Below are 16,651 nucleotides of genomic sequence, written 5' to 3'. Positions count from 1 at the left end.
CGCTCTAACTCATTGCCTCGTTGCAAGATAAAGAAGAGAAATGAGCAACTCATCTATGGAGAGAGAGAGGGCACAAACTCTTAAGGATCATCAGCTTAAGTAAAAGCATAAGGGATGATGATTCCATGAGGTAACCTTCAGAGCGTAGAGGCATCTATTCCTTCTCTTGCTTTTGGAAAGGTAGATGCAATTTGTCCCTAGTTTTGGAAGCAAGGTGGCACTTAAAAATTCTCTTGTGGAACACTTCGAGTTCTCTAGTGAAGGCCAGGTCTGACACACTGTGCTTTGGGTGAAAGGTATCGATAGAGCCTTGGAGATTATGCTTGGAGGTATTTGGTTAACTTGTTAAATTCTAGTGGCAGTGGGCAGCTAAGCATGACCAACTCCAACCATTGATGAGGAGGACTCGGCCATTTGAAACTAGTAGACAAATGGAACATTCGTTTGGATGGGGCCAGAGGCCATTCGATCGCAGTCTATTTTGGGCTTTTCCTATCCATGCTTCTTTTAAGTGGTCTGCATCAAATGTTGCCGGAAAAGTTAATAAAAGTATTTCATGCACTAGGCAAAAGTTAGTGATGCTAATCAAAGTGAGAGAGTTTGCATCTGGGGATTTTAATGAAAATGACAAGGCCAAATGCCATCCGAACCAGCAATCGAGAATGACAACTATCTTTCGATTTGTGTCATCTAGGTCTAAATTGTTCTCGGTTTATGGCATGCAGAGGCTTTTTTTTTTTTCTTTTTTTTTTGGATATACCCGATAAAATGTCTCATAGCTATCCCTATATATGAGGCAAACTAATCATCTGTTATCCCTATATATGAGGCAAACTAATCATCTGTCTTATTAGCCTCCGGATATATATGGGTACTCATGAGGCAAACACATTTTCTTTTTTTCTTTTTCTTTTTTTTTGTACATCGGCTGCTTACACTAAACGCGCATGAGTACAACCCATCATGTCAAAAGAAAGAAGACAACTTAGAAGAGAAGGGATAATAGAACTCTGAGTCCAAAGAAACTCGCTAGAGTGATGAGCAGTATAGGAGACGATTCAGTCAGCAGCCCTATTCATCTCGCAATAAACATGCACGGCCTGAAAGGCATCACACTCGTTCACCATATCACCTAGGATTGGGTGTTCAGATCCCCCCCTCTCCTCATCCCGTATATACTGAATCACCACAGCTAAGTTCTCCTCAAGGATAATGCTCCCAACCGCTAGCACATGTCTCGCGTAGGAAATGCCCTGCCACACAACCCAAAGCTCCGCCCAATGGCTGATGCCTCGAAGAAGTATCGCCCCCTGCCGCAATCAACTTGGAGTCTTGATTGCTGATCACACATTTCCTCAATAACCTGCGGATATACTGCAACAGCGGGTGCCCATCGCTGCAGAGGCTGATTAATTTTTTTTTCATAATTTGTCAAACTTTGTAAATACACTCTTAACTCTTGAGTGCAGCATTTCACTAGTTTCTCCTGGGAGAGCAAAATGCGAAGAGGGTGCATTCTTCCAAGGATGGGAGCATTGGAGATATCAAACGCCAATCGAGTTGAAATTGGCATTTAATTTGGCGACTACTACTTTTCGCGTGTGATACATTTGTTTCTTTTTTTTTAAACTTCTTCCTGGAATGGGTCATTGGACACGCAAGAAAACATAAAGACTGAAGCTGAAGGATGAATACATCTGTCTCTTCTCCCATTTAAAGCTGTGAAGGTTTATCCACAGCTGTAGACGGAACAAAGTTTCCAGCAAACAGCTCATGATGCATTTCTTCCAAGCCAACTAAAAGAAGACCATGATGTCTAGTGAGAGAAGGATGCTATATATGTTTTCTTTTTGGCCATGCATCCTTTCCGTGCTAGAAATTATATTAAGCTCGTAAATTTTCAGGCCATCATCTACATTATCCAATTTGGTGCATCAAATGTCATAATGCCTCTCATACCATATACCAATTCAGTAGCGATACTGATATAGTATAGCCGGTACGTGCCAATAGCTGTTTGTTTCCGACTAGGAAGAGATTTATCTTATTGTTGTGGTCCTAAGGGAGCAGTTTGGAGAAAGTTCCTCACAAATGGCCCTTTCTTGTGGTGCCTCAGGGATTGCAACGCATGGAGACATCATTCAGGTCAAGCAAAAGGGTGTACCTTCCAAACTACATATAATTTGTAAGCTAGTTCATACACAGCAATGCTAGCACACAATTTCACAAATACTTCGACATAGCTTATTTGGATGGACCGCATACAACAAAAACGTAAACCTGCTCAGCTTGTGGTATTCTGCTAAATTTGGCTCATTCAAATGCTTCTCATCAACCTAGATGATACGAAGCATCCAATAGCTAAAGATAAAAAATGTGAGTCATTGAATGAATTTTCAACAACTATCATATACTATGATGCATGCCCGTAGTGATCTTAATCAGCTCAGATTTGTTATACTAGAATTCCAACCTGCCAAACAATAGGATTTGGTACCAATTGACTTTTTTTTAATAAAAAAAAAAGAACACAAAATTAAGGTAATGCCATTGAAAGAACGTCATCTTCACCAGTGCAACAAAGAATGGCATCCAAACACAATGATGATTGAAATTAGCGTCGAAACATTTATGATCTATACAAATAAAGATGAATCTGAAACCATGTTTACAGTCAGGCATGTGTTTTTGTTTGGTATATTCATTCAGGAATGTGTTTGACGACCATAATGGAACAGATAATAACATTTTTTTATGTGTTGACTGAAAACTTGTATCTGCATTCTGGGCACTCATAGAAAACTGTTTGCCCTTCATCAGCGGATCGTAGCTGCAATTTTTAGTTGAGAAAAATGGTCAATAATAGTGACACAAACAAAAAATTTCAAAATGATTAAGAGAGCAAGACAACATAATGGTGATCACTTTTTACCTGTCTGGTATAATACTCAAGCTGGGGGTGATGGCATTGAGGACATGATTCATTTACCTGTAATAATATAAAACAAATCAGGAGCTATGTTCAATAAATTTTTAATTGCAAATAGTATCAGTTTTTAGATATAATTTAACATCTACTTACCACCGCTCTTTGTGCCACTTCATCGATGGGAGTGGTTTCAAGAACTACAAAAGGTTCAATCTTTAGCTCCCTTCTGATATCCTGAAAAAGAAATGACAGAAAAAAACATTGGTCATCACAATTAATCTAGGAAAAAGAATTCATCACTTCAAGCAAAAGTGAGAAACAGAATCTACATTAGATTTATTGATCATATATGATTTATCCCCAATTATCCAAGCATAATCTATGAACATGGCAACCATTATAATGGAGACAATTGCAGAAAAGAAGATTTAATGGTGTCAGGACTCTCAAATACTTGTTTCCTGATTGATTAACAGCCACATGGATTCACAAATCTCATATTGTGTTTCCTGCTAATTGATTTTGCAAGTGAAAGACTTCAGAACATAGAAATGCCCATGAAAAGCCAAGTTACTAAAAGCAGAAGTCTTTACAAAACATTACAATCATATGCTACAGGATGATGACTATATGAAAGGTGTTTGAATACCAATGTCTGATTTTGGGGACAATGCCGTGGTCACAGTAAAGTAAAATTGTTGGCTGCTGACTGTGCACATGCATGAGATAAGAATTGGGTGGTGTCAAATGGCAATGTTTATAAAGGAGAATATTTCAACTATTGGTACCTTTCCTTATAATCAAGTTTGTAACGGCTTAAGATGTCCCAGAAAACAAAACATGGTACGTGAAGAGCACAAAAAACAAAACCAAAATGAACCTTGAATATATCATCATAAGCACAATAAACTCAGGAATTTACAAAATATCAGTCATAATCTATCTAAAGATTGAATAGCTAAAATGCAACCCAACATCCCCAAATCCCATAACCCAACATGTCCATTACTCTTTATAATCCTCTTTATTTTTTGAACTAGGGAACCAAACCACATGGAAACAATTAGAATTATCAATTATGCTGGGTGTGGGAGCTGATTGGTTCTCAAATGATTTATCACAGGTGGCCCATTGCGTCTGAGGGCTAAACCCAAGCTTGATTTTGGGTTGACCCGGAACCAAACCAACTTTAAGAAAACCCCACCAAACCCATTTATTGCAGGTGGATTCATGCAGGTTGGCAGGTGCAGATCAGATTTTGCCCCCCCTATGTCTCAACCATTTAGAAATGTAGTTTGAAGTTTCCAATTCTAGAGGAATCTAAATGGGCAGTTCTTCATCACCAGAGTTTAAATTATGCAACCGATAAGTAATCCTCATGCCAAATGGTCTTCTAGAATTCTAGGGTAGACCCGTCCCTTGCCCAATTGCTTTGGCTAGGACCTTGACACCATATCAAAGAACTAAAACTACGATTAGTTTTTAACAAGTTCCCAGACTCTGATGGATCACAAGTTCATCAGTAAGGTGAACTTGGTATAGATGGAATAAAGGCATATATTTAGTTGCTGTTGGTCACAGATGTTTCAGAGGAGGGGAAAGATTTGTGTTTGAGGGCAAATGCATACATGAAGTGATTGGGACCTTGAGAACAAGTAGAAACAGAATGGACCCATTCACATCATACCCACAACCATGTCGAGTTGCTGGTAATGGGTACAGATAGGTAAACTGAACGGTCACGGACGCACAACTCTTCTACACCGTTTCATGCCAAATAGCAGATCTGTATATAAAAATTCTAGAATAATTACAAAACATGATTTCTACCAAAATAATGAAGCCGAGACAAGTTATTTCAAGAAGGCTATAAGAGAGTAGGTAGCAAAATCTGCAAGTCCGTGGAGAAGAAAATTTCATTAAACATACCATGAATGTGCAATGTTAGGCTTTCATTAAAATTGTCTTTACACATTTCTTATATAATATTATTGGTTAATGACACTCAAACGTCTTATCCAAGCTTCAGTAGATTAATGATGATTACTCAACACAGTCTCCATGAGTGTGTCATGTCCTTGCTGATGGATAAATGTCAACTAGATGAGATGGTGACAAAAAATTAGGAAATCCATTGGCATATGCTTGTAACACATACCTCAGCTGTGATAGTGTACCGTGTCTCTCTTCCTTCAATCTCTGGGAAAACAATCTTCAAATTAGATTTGTATATCAATGGTCACAGAAAAAGATATCCTTTTAAGTTGTCATGACATATGACTAACAAATGTAGCAAAGGAGTTGAGAAAACTATACCCAAAAAAAAGATGGAAAAAATATATTGGTAGCAGAAAAAACATGAGAACAGATTGTGAACTCAACAAACAATAAGAAGAGCAATATGAAAGCTAGTAACAGAAAGTAGTCTTCATGAAGGAAATAAATAGATAATGAAGAATTAATACAAGTAAATACCAAAGAATAATTGCATATTTCTCCTTGACATAAAATGCAACCAGCTAGTGATCACTTTATCCAGATAATCAGAAGATACTAGTTTGTTTTTAAACATTTCAATCTTTCTACTTGTTATACATGCATCAATAATATAAATATTTATAAAGATCCTATAACTAGTGAAGATAAGAATCTTAATTGATAAAAAAAAAATGAAGGTTTTTGGTACATAAATTTGAGATTCTCATTAACAGTTGAGGCAAGAAATATATTTCCCTTCCCAACATGAACAGCATAAAGAAAGGCATTGACTTGGATCATTTGTGGTGGATCGCCATCACAAACTGAATCAATAAATTCTACTGCCAGCAAGTTTTTGTTAAACTATTGGGCTCCATATTATGGAAACCTACTGAATTGCATGGCAGACCAAACAGCTCTAATAACACTTTTTAGAAAAAGAGAGCAGAGTTGTTTTTACCTTTTTTGAGTATGTGTGTGTGCATGCCCATGTAAGTGCACATCTGTGTTTGTGGAGAACACATTATTACTCTGGACGACGAAATAAAATCTGATCTTCAACTTTGAAAAAAGGACAAAACCCCATCTCTGGACACAGTAAACATGTGTTGCCGCTTGCCAAAATAAGGTGCATGCGAGCATACAATACAACATAAAAGCAGCTACAACCTCAACTCCAAATGCTGGGGTCAAAAGTTAATGAGAAAGCAAATACACTGCTCAAATGGTCATCAGTTAGCAAATTGTCTTTAGATACTGTTCATCACCTTTTAGCAATGCTGTACTGCAAGTTGGGTGCCTAAAATTACTTGCTGCTTTACAATCTTTTTTGTTTTTCTTTTTTTGTTCTGATAATATGAACTGATCTTTCACTAATTGCTGAAGTCCTTCAAAAAATCAAAATAAAACGAGATGGAGTATGAACTTGTCTTTAACTATGAATCTTACAAGCCTTAATATTGTGATTTCTAATTAGAGAAGATTTAGACAGCACGATAAATATCTTTTTAAAATCCAGATATCATTTCTTTGAAAAAGAAAATCTAAACACATTCGATTCAGATTTATGCATAGTTAAGTGTTTATGATTGACCAGATAGTGTGCTGTTCAATTACTATTTGACTACATACAGAAAGAGAAAAATGATAAACATAAGAAACCTTGATGACTTGCAAGATGCTTTTTACTGTAAAGGAAGAGATGCTTTTCATAGCGTAAAAAACAAAACCAGAAAAAGGACTGAAAGGAAGCCAGACATGTTTGTGAGCAAGTTTACATAGTAGAATTCTCACGTATATAAATAAATACTCGGACAATAGTTGATGTGCTATCTGCAGGCTTATACTCATACTGTGTAGATGTTTCTGAAATGTTTTTTTGAAAGACAAGGTTCTATACACCTTCCCCAGCTGGTGATGCCTTGCTCGTACGGTGCACATCCACTCTAACATTTTCTCCTCAAGTTTTATGGTATATAAACCTGAGACATCCTAGGACAACTGTGGAGATTCAAAAGAAATGAATGCATCACATGAGGCATGACCATATTTCTGCAATTTATGAATTAGTAAAGCTTCAGGTTCATGATTGTATTTATTGGACTTGCTCATCTGCCACTAAAAGGTCATGAAATTTGTCAAACACATAACTTGACCAGGTTTAGTGAGAAAGTTCCTCATAGGACTATCATTTTGCATGGTCTAAATCTCCAAATGTTTTATAGCTTGGGATATAGTGATAATAATAAGTTTTCATTAAAAAAAAACACTCTGCCAGAGCCAGTTGTAGACCTAGAACCAGTAAAAGGTGGGTTATTTAGGGCCATTGCCCTTTCCCTTATGATCTTCAGCAATTTCTTATACTTTCATTTCTTTCCAATCTGCCCTATTAATTCTTCTGGGCATGGTATAATTGCTATTCTTTACTTGTCTCATTCATTGTTAAGCATCCCTGATGTCTTCAAATAAGTTCGTTAGTAATCTACTCAGAGTCTGCAACCAAAATGTACCAAAATATGCATTGCATCCTATATTCTAGTCTTGGATTTGTTGCGACTACTTCTATGATATTCTTTCTTCGTCATTGGCCTTCCAATCATCATGTTCAACTTCGATATCCATATAAAGAGTCATGAATGTGGGGTTTCCTATTAAGGGATTTTGAGTTTAACCAAACTCTGAAGCTTCATAGTGGAGATTCTCCAAAATGTTACCTTCTTCATCTCTTTTCCACTTCAATATATTCTGCTCTACAGCATATATAATAAAATAGTTTGAAGGTGCCTCCATCACCTTCAAGCTAAGTAGGAGGAACTTTCAAAATAGCACCTCTGATGCAGCACTAACCTTTTACAAATATCCAAATTAAACATCAAAACAGTAGACATATTACGGGTTCATTGAATGCCAGATTAGACACCGTTCAAGCAACAAAATAAGTTGTCAATCTAGCCACAAGCAGATAACACACTAGAATAACAAAATTTTCCAGTCTTCGATAACCCAATCATGGAAGACTACTGCTATATCCGCTTCAACAAAGAACAGTTATTAGCCCAATTAAGAACAAAATCATGCCTTCCAAAACTAGTAATCGAAGGCTCCATAGAGGAGCTACATATACACATATGGAGCATCCAGTAACAGGAAAATTGGATCAGAAATACCGACAAATTCACGCATTGGCTTGAGGCATCGGAGTGGTAGTACCTTTAGCGGCGCGCTTGAAGCCACAAAGAGGGCAGTTCGCGAAGTCAAGCGAGTCGAAGGATAGGAGGGTCCCGCACATTCCGCAGAACAAGAAGTCGCGAGCGTGGAAGAACGCCATCCTCGGTCTTCCCTACTGCCCGCCCTAGCCTCGCCTGAGGGCTTGCGGAGGTCGGCGGCGCCGGGCAGCGAGCTCGTGCGCGAACGGGCTTTGGGGGTTTTGGAGGACAGGGTTTGGTTGCGCGATATGATATTTCCCAGGGTGCAGCCTAATGTTTTGAAACCTGGTCCAGCCTGGACCGATTTTAGGCAAAACTAGGAAGAATTATTCAGCGCTAGTTGGTCAAGCCTGAAAGTTGAGACCCAATTGGCTTTCAGTTCAAGCTTGGGCTAGCAAAAAGTCTGCAGCCTAGCCTGATATGCACCACAACTAATAATTTATAATATTATATATGTGTATGAATTATATAATCAAAATAGATATTAGAAATCCATCAAAAGTTGATCTCTCCTTCTTCGTCTTCTAAATCTCACTAAGAGCCTGATTGAGTAATCCGGCAAGGTTAGACTAGATTTCTTGCTGAATTTGCGAACTGGAAAGCTTATTTGAGCGCGACTCATATCAACTCACCTCTCTAGCCCAATCTTGTAGAAGGAAAAAAAAACCTCTATTGATTTTTTCTCTTAAGAAGGGATTCTTGACCCGGGCTAATATTTTTAATTAGACTGCATGCTAAACATGAGTCGAACAAGTACTATATTAGCTCATCTTCCTCTTCAGCATAGTATGTTCTATAAGGGATTTCTATAAGAATACTCAAACAAGTCCTATATTAGTTCATCTTCCTCTTCAGCATGGTATGTTGCTCCACCTCCTTTCCTTCACTCGCTCCCACTAGCACCACCGTCTTAATGCTCCAAACCATGTCTTAAAAATCTTGCCTGTCAAGCCATCAATAACTTGGTATTGTCATTGACAATGTCTTGCATTCAAGATGTTAGAAAGACTAGTTACAGTTGCTTAATGTCATCATGTTGTTGGCTATGTCAAGGGTAATATTCGTTACATTTAAAAGTTAATAGTCTTACGCACAAGTTCACATTTCATTTGGAATATTATAAATATTATAGAAATTTATAGATACTAGTAATGTACAATTTAAATGCTAGAAAATAATCCAACATGGATGAGGTTTGGGATCTAGGTTGTGTTTGAAGAACAAACCAAACAACATAAATTTTGAAGTCAAAAAAATAATTATATTAATTAAATTAATAAATAATAAATATAAAAATAAATAAGTAAATAAATAAATAAATAAATAGAGTTGCGATATACAATTGTACTCATCACAAATAAGTCTAGCTTATGCATAAGCATAAAATGACAAACTTTAGACCTATGGTCTCTAGCTATCTAAAGAATACTTAAAAATAAAGAAAATTGAACTCATTCCTTATGAGAGGCATCAAAATATAATATCTCAACGATATTCCTTATTGATTATGACGATCAATTAAATTTTTTATGGCATTAATCTCATTAAATTAAAAGAAATTTTAAAATAATTGGAGTTTATAATTACTTTATCTATTTAAGTATATTTTCTCTTCTCTTTTATGAACTAATTGGACTCTCCATCCAATCCGACTTAAACCATATTTAATACCCGTGAATGATATCTTTTTTCTTTCTCCACATCCTCCCCCTCCCCTCTCTCTCCAAAACTAGATTTTGAGCTCTCAAGTCCCAACCCACCATCCCTCTCTCTCTCTCTCTCCACATTCTCACCTCGAACTAATGAGACTCTTCTCCTCATTTGATACACTTTAACCCATGCCCTCCCTCTCCTTTCCTCCCTATGCCTCTCCCTCTCCTTCACATGTCCTAATGCTCTCTCTATCCTCCAATTCCCTCCATTCTCCCTTCCTCCTTCCCTTATCCCTACTAATCCACAATCTCAACATATCTTTTATTTTAATATTTTTCAATTAGTTTTAATTTATTATTTATTTTTAGTTTGTTCCTATATTTTTTACTTTTTTATTACATAGCTTTGGTTTAGTTTTATTTATAATTTATTTTGGAATTTCATCTATATCTTTTCATGATTGCTCCAAAATTCTATATTTTACGTGTTTTACTTTTAGTTTTATTAATATAATTGCATTTTTATTATTTGGCTTTTATGTTTACTTTTATTTTTTACTGTTTAGTATGTCATATTGTATCTTCTTTTTTATATCATTTGCAAATTGCTCCAATCTTATGTTATGTTTCATTTGAGTTAATACTTCTAAGTTTTTAGTTGTATTCTACTTTATTTTTCTAAATTTTAATAATCATTTTCACATGTAGCTTATGCTTACAATTTATCATTTATAATATAAATGCCGATAGCAACTTTAGTGATTCTAAGTATTATATAATTACTTAATATTTTTAGTTATTTTATTTCCTATTTAACTTATTACTCTAATTTTAATTCACTCTCATTGTTTCTAAAATTTTAATTATGCACTTTTGGTTTGTATTTTATTAACTGGCCCTGTATATTTTTTTGTTTTATTTGTATTTTCTTCGTATTTTTAGTCCGACCATGTAAATTTGTATTCTATGATTTTATTATTATAATTTTTATATTTTAATAATTAGTTTCAAAATTTAACATATTTTACTATGCATTTCATGATTTCCTATTTATACTATATTTGGCAAGTGATCTATTTTTTTTACTCTTTTATATTTTTTTATTTTAGTTGTGTTGTAAATTTTTATTTTATTTTAATTTATTTTTTTTAATCCTATTTTTGTGTGTAATTTTGTATTTCTCAATTTATCTTTTTCCTTACTGCTCCTTCTTACATTCCAACCAAAAGCTAAATTAATAAAACGTTATAAATAATCTAATATCATATTAATAAAATAATAATTATTATTTTTGTTAAATGTGAATTATATGTGCCAATTTGCTTAGTATCTTGAAATCCATATTAGCATTTGATGGAGCCCGGGGGGACCGTTGGAGGGTGGAGTTGATTAGGGAGGCTTTTGGGGAGCAGTTGGCAGAAATGATCCTGGCCCTACCTGTCCTTGCCCGGGAGGGGCCGGATAGACTAGTCTGGATGCCGACAGGATGATCGCAGGTACGAGCTAGAGATATTCACATGTTGTTGAGCTGAGAGCCAACCCGGCAGATAAAGAAAGGATGGATTTGGAAGATACGGATTCATCCGCATGTGGCGCTCTTCATCTGAAAGGTGGCATGGGGTTGCCTACCGAACAGGAGCTTGCCAGTACGGCAAGGGGTGAGGATCACTCAGTGTTGTGAGGAGTGTACGGAGATTGAGGAGACGATTGATCATGTTCTTTTGCAGTGTCCCAGAGCTAGGGGGATTTGGAGCAGGTCACCTTCTTTGCTGCCCCATTCAGTCGAATTTAGGGCTGGAAGTGGGCTCGGGCCGGGCCGCTCGCGGGCCGGGCTATGGGCTAGGCTCAATGCATTTCGGGCCGAGCTCGGGCTGAATGATTAAGCCCATTTCTATTTCGGGCCGGGCTCGGGTATTTCATTGGCCCGGCCGGGGCCCGTCCAAGCCCGAACCCACTTCCAGCCCGAATCGCGGGCCAGTCTGTCGAATGCCCGAATGGCCCAAATCGCGGCTAAACGCCTAAACCCAGTTGCCAACTTGCCCGAGGGATTTGCAGAGGTGCAGAGGCGGAGCGGATGAGTGGTGGAGGCGACGAGGCGTGGAGCTAGGGTTTCTCCGCTTGTTGGCTCGTCGCCGGTCGTCGTCGTCGACCGTCCAAGCTCGGCGAAGTGGTGAAGAGGAGTTCCGACCGTCCTATCGTCAGCGAAGCTAGGTTTTGAGGTACGATTACGAATGATCTTCTTCCTTTTGGTTGGGATTTGCAGAGGCGCAGAGCGGACAAGCGGCGGAGGCGTGGAGCTATGGTTTCTCCGCTTCTCCTTGTCGGCTCATCGTCGGTCGCCAATCGTCGTCATCGACCATCCAAGCTCGGCGAAGTGGTGAAACCCTCGATCTGAGGGCTTGTCGACCGTCCAAGCTCGTCGACCGTACTCGACCGTTCTCACCCCCATCGCGATTTGAGGGCTTTGGGATGGTGGTGTTGTGTTAGTCTAGCATAGCATAAGGATTAAATTTGGTTGAACTACTGAAACTGACCAAAACTAAGTTTCAGACTTTCAACTGAAACTTCAATCTTGCATGCAATGTTTGTACAGTAGAATCTTAACTGTCTTTCTATTCTATCCACTTAACTGCAAGCATGATCTTTTGGAATTTATATGGTTAATGATCCACACATCTTGGTGTTCCTCATCCTTGACTAAGTATGATCTAAGGGGGAAAGCCCTCAAATCTGGGAATTACATAATTCTTTTTAGAGATCGAAAGCCCTCAATTCATCCCATAGTATAATTCTTTTCTGGGAATTACATACTTCATCCCATAGTATAATTCTTTCAATTCTATCCACTTAACTGCAAGCATGATCTGAGGGCTTTCACCCCTATGTAGAATTACAGAGTTGCACCATTGCCAGTGAAATGCAAGCACAATATTATGCTTCTGAAACATGCCTAACCAATGCTATAAAGCTTGCCAAAGCATGTTCATTTTACCAATTACCTTTGCCCATAGAAGAGACTAGAACTTCAGGCCATTAATTTTGTTATTAAGTAAATGACTTTTCTCCCAATGGATAAACATATCATAAATCCAACAAACACCCTCTTTGATGGATGAAACCATGAAAGCAACATGATACATGTCTCACTTTCTCTTTTTCCCCTTTTTTAATGTTTCATGTTAATTTTAGGGTTCATCTGTTGATTTTTAGAAGAAAGCAGGGGTGTTTTTTTATCACGACTCAAAATTTTCTTGCATTGTCATATTCATTATCTTTATTAGTTTTGGTATTCCTATTGTTGTTTAGGGTTATTCTAGCTTATTGTTGTGTGCATTAACAGTAGTTCTGTGTTTTCTTACTAGGTATTTTTATTGAAACATGACCATAAGATTATTTTCTGTATTTTCGTACATATCTGAGGCTTTAACTGGAAAGATTTGAGCTCTTTCTTAAATAGGTTAAATTTAATGATATTTATTTTGTTATAGGTTAAATTTGTGATATTTATTTTTTTATTTGGGCAGATTATTTTTACTAATGTCTCATTCTAAAATGGGTGAAAATGAGAATGTTGAAGATTTAAGGGATGAGGATGATAGAAATGAAGATACTGTTGAAAATGATTGTGACAAGAATTCTAGAAAAAGATCTTGGGTATGGAATCACTTTATCAAGGAAAAAAATTCTGAAGGGTCAATAGCTAAGTGCAAATATTGTAAAAAAGTTTTAAGTGGGAGCACTAAAGGAGGAACGAGTTATCTAAAACGCCATCTAGAAAATATTTGTAAGAAGTATCAAAAGAATCCGACTAATCAGTTGCTCTTACTACCAAGTTCAAAAGATCGGATAAAGTCTTTCAAATTCAATCAAGAAGAGAGTAAAAAAATTCTTGCAAAATTTATCATATGTGTTGAGCTTCCATTTCGTTTTATTGAGCACACTGTTTTTCTGAATTTTATGATATCTCTTCAGCCATTATTCAAAATTATGGATCATAAGACTGTAAAACATGATTATATGGCTTTATATCAAGAAGAGAGGAAAAAATTGCATGATGTATTCAAGAACCTAAGTTCTCGGATTAGTTTCATTACTGATATTTGGACATCAAATCAGAAAATTGGTTACATTTCTTTCACAGTACATTATATTAATTCTGATTTTATTCTACATAAGAAGATTATTAGTTTCAAGAAACTCCCATACCCTCACACTAGCTTTGCAATTGAAGATGCTATACGAAAATGTCTTGTTGAATGGAAATTGGATTGTATAATATGTGCTATTACTTTAGATAATTGCAGCACAAATGATGCTGTAATGAGAAGGCTACGAGATCACTTTTGTTATGCAATGTTGTTTAGTGGGGCGTACAGTCATATTAGATGTTGTGCACATATATTAAATATTATGGTTCAGGATGGAATGAAAATCATTCATGAAGCTATTGAATGTATAAGAGAAATTGTTAGATATGTCTCTACATCCCCATCTTGAATGCAAGTATTTAATGAAATTGTACAACATATGAGACTTCCTGCTAGAAAAGGACTCACTTTGGATGTTCCTACAAGGTGGAATTCTACTTATGAAATGTTGCATGATGCACTTGGTTATAAAGATGCTCTTATTAGATATGCAACTAAGCATTCATGTGTATGCCCCACCAATGATGAATGGAAAAAGGCTTTTATAATTCTTAAATTCTTAGAAGCCTTTCTTGATGCCACTAAAGTATTTTCTGGTTGTAAGTATCCCACATCCAATTTACACCTAAATGAAGTTTGAGGAATTAGGGCTTTGTTGACGGATGAAAGTATCGATACTGATGAAACAATGAAGCAAGTAACAAATGAGATGCTAAAGAAGTTTAACAAATATTGGTCTCAGTGCAATAGTTTGTTGGTAATTGCTTCTATTTTGGATCCCAGATCAAAGTTGATATTTGTAGAGTTTTGTTATCAAAAGACATTTGAGTTGGAGGAGTGCAAGAAAAAGATTGATGATACTTATGCTTGTCTTTTTAAATTGTAAAATGAGTATGTAGATGCAACAAGAATGCAGCCCTCTATGAGTTCAAGTGAGCGAACATCTAATTTTGGTAGACAAGGTGATATAAGTTCAGTTTCTTCCAAAAAAAAATTGGTATGGATTTTGCTCAATTTAGAAGTCAGAGTTCTTCAAAACGCCCTAAGAGATTCGAGCTAGATAGTTATTTGGATGATGATGTGCTTCCTGATTTGGAGAATAAGGAGTTTGACATCTTGGCTTGGTGGAAGAGCAATGCAGCAGTCTATCCTATACTATCAAGAATGGCTCGAGATGTTCTAGCTATTCTAGTCTCCACTGTTTCATCTGAGTCGGCATTCAGCAATGGTGGTAGAGTTGTGGATCAGTATCGAAGCTCTTTGAGCCCATTTACCGTAGAAGCCTTAGTTTGTACCCAAGATTGGCTTCGTGAACAATATGATGAAGGTATATAAATCTTTTAAATTTATCTAATATTTTTTATTTGCTTATTGTACTTATAATTTAAACATTTATGATTGATTTGTGTATATTAACAGTTGCAAATTGCTCGAGTTCTGTAACGTTGAATGTAGATGACGACACCCTAGAGTGGGCAATTTGGGAGAACTGAATGGCGATACCCTCATCAGATCTAGTTCATACCTAAAGTATTAAGTATCAAGTATGTTTGTTGATGGAGTATTTTCATGTAGATCATGGTTATTTTCATGTGGATCATGGTTATTTGTTGCAAAATTTTATGAGAGTTGTATGTTTTTGAACTGCAGGCCTGAAGCCGACTTCAGAGGGTTTCTCTATTACATGGATATGATGAATATATTATTGTGCAGGGAACAACGACTTCAAGCCGTTGATTTTTTTTATCCTTCTGTTTTTGATGGAATCCTTTTGTTTGGTTGCAGTTGTATCGTTGCAGTTGGTTGCATGGAATGAATTTTTTTCAAGTTGTCTTCAAACCATCAAATGCTCTTTAGAATTGTTGGACTGGTTTGAGCAGATTGGTCGTGCCAAAATAAAGTCAGAAAATTCATTCATTTGGCAGGAAGCCTCTGAATTGTGTATTTTGTTAATGATCTGTCTGATTGCCTACTTGGTCCATCTCATATTTGATTTAAGCTGAGTAGGTTGTTGCTTGTGGATAGAATCTTCATCTTGGTTTTTTTCTTTTTTATCTCCTGTTGTTTGCTTGTGGACATTTTTGCTTGTATGTTTTCATGTACTTATATTTGTACATACACCTATGTGAAATTGTCCTCTGTGCAGTTGATCTGTCATTTATAACTGCTACAAAATTGATTGTTTAATCATGTAAACTGGGTCGGGATCGGGCCAGGCTCGTGATCGGGCTGGCCAAATCGGGCTCGGGCCGAGTTTCTGTAAAACTGTTCGGGCCTCGGCCCGGCCCGAAGCCTGGAAAATAATTTCGGGCCGGGCTTGGGTAGGGGTGTGGCCCGACCCGGCCCGGCCCACTTCCAGCCCTAGTCGAGTTGACACAGGATTTGATTCATTAGCTGAGAGTCTCCATGCGGAGGCTTGGTACTGTTAAGGTCGGAATTTGGTGGGCATATTTGGCTTATTCTATTTAGTTGGACAGGAATGCTGGCTTATTTGAGGGCAGACGGTTGTCCCCACGGATGGTGGTGGACAGAGCCATGCTTTATGCGAGGGAGGTTACTACAGCTGCCATTAGGTTCTCTTCTTAGATGGTCAGGGACACCTGGGGTACTCTCTCCGCTATCACAGTGCCCAGGTTCGCCCTAATTTCTTGGGTACCTCCACCCCTTGGTCATCTCAAAGTGAACTTCGATGATAGTATGTCGGTGGATGGGATATCAGAAGGAGTTGGCTTTGTCATC

At 37.2% G+C, this 16,651-nt stretch overlaps 1 protein-coding gene across 1 annotated transcript; it reads right to left on the bottom strand.

Annotated features, from left to right (window-relative positions):
* Positions 1-2,588: 2,588 nt before the first annotated feature.
* Positions 2,589-8,371, bottom strand: LOC149751247 (TFIIB zinc-binding protein). Its single transcript, XM_089927554.1, has 5 exons — positions 8,117-8,371; positions 5,088-5,128; positions 3,083-3,163; positions 2,933-2,989; positions 2,589-2,830 (listed from the first exon to the last, which is right to left on the bottom strand). Exons 1-5 carry the CDS (start codon positions 8,232-8,234, stop codon positions 2,753-2,755), a joined length of 375 nt encoding a protein of 124 aa, XP_089783680.1. The 5' UTR covers positions 8,235-8,371; the 3' UTR covers positions 2,589-2,752.
* Between the last annotated feature and the right edge of the window lie 8,280 nt (positions 8,372-16,651).

The sequence above is a fragment of the Phoenix dactylifera genome, chromosome 15, assembly GCF_051530095.1.
Source record: "Phoenix dactylifera cultivar Ajwa chromosome 15, Ajwa_hap1_PhDact_Kaust_v1.1, whole genome shotgun sequence".
Classification (NCBI taxonomy): domain Eukaryota; kingdom Viridiplantae; phylum Streptophyta; class Magnoliopsida; order Arecales; family Arecaceae; genus Phoenix; species Phoenix dactylifera.
Note: the sequence above shows the minus strand (reverse complement) of the source record. Positions and strands in the feature narration are given on the sequence as shown.

Excerpts from the sequence above, each read along its gene's own strand:
- LOC149751247 (XM_089927554.1), bottom strand. The coding sequence starts at position 8,234 with ATGGCGTTCTTCCACGCTCGCGACTTCTTGTTCTGCGGAATGTGCGGG. Across the intron at positions 5,129-8,116 it reads CTTCAAGCGCGCCGCTAAAG|AGATTGAAGGAAGAGAGACA; the intron begins GTACTACCACTC and ends TTGTTTTCCCAG. Across the intron at positions 2,990-3,082 it reads AAGTGGCACAAAGAGCGGTG|GTAAATGAATCATGTCCTCA; the intron begins GTAAGTAGATGT and ends ATATTATTACAG.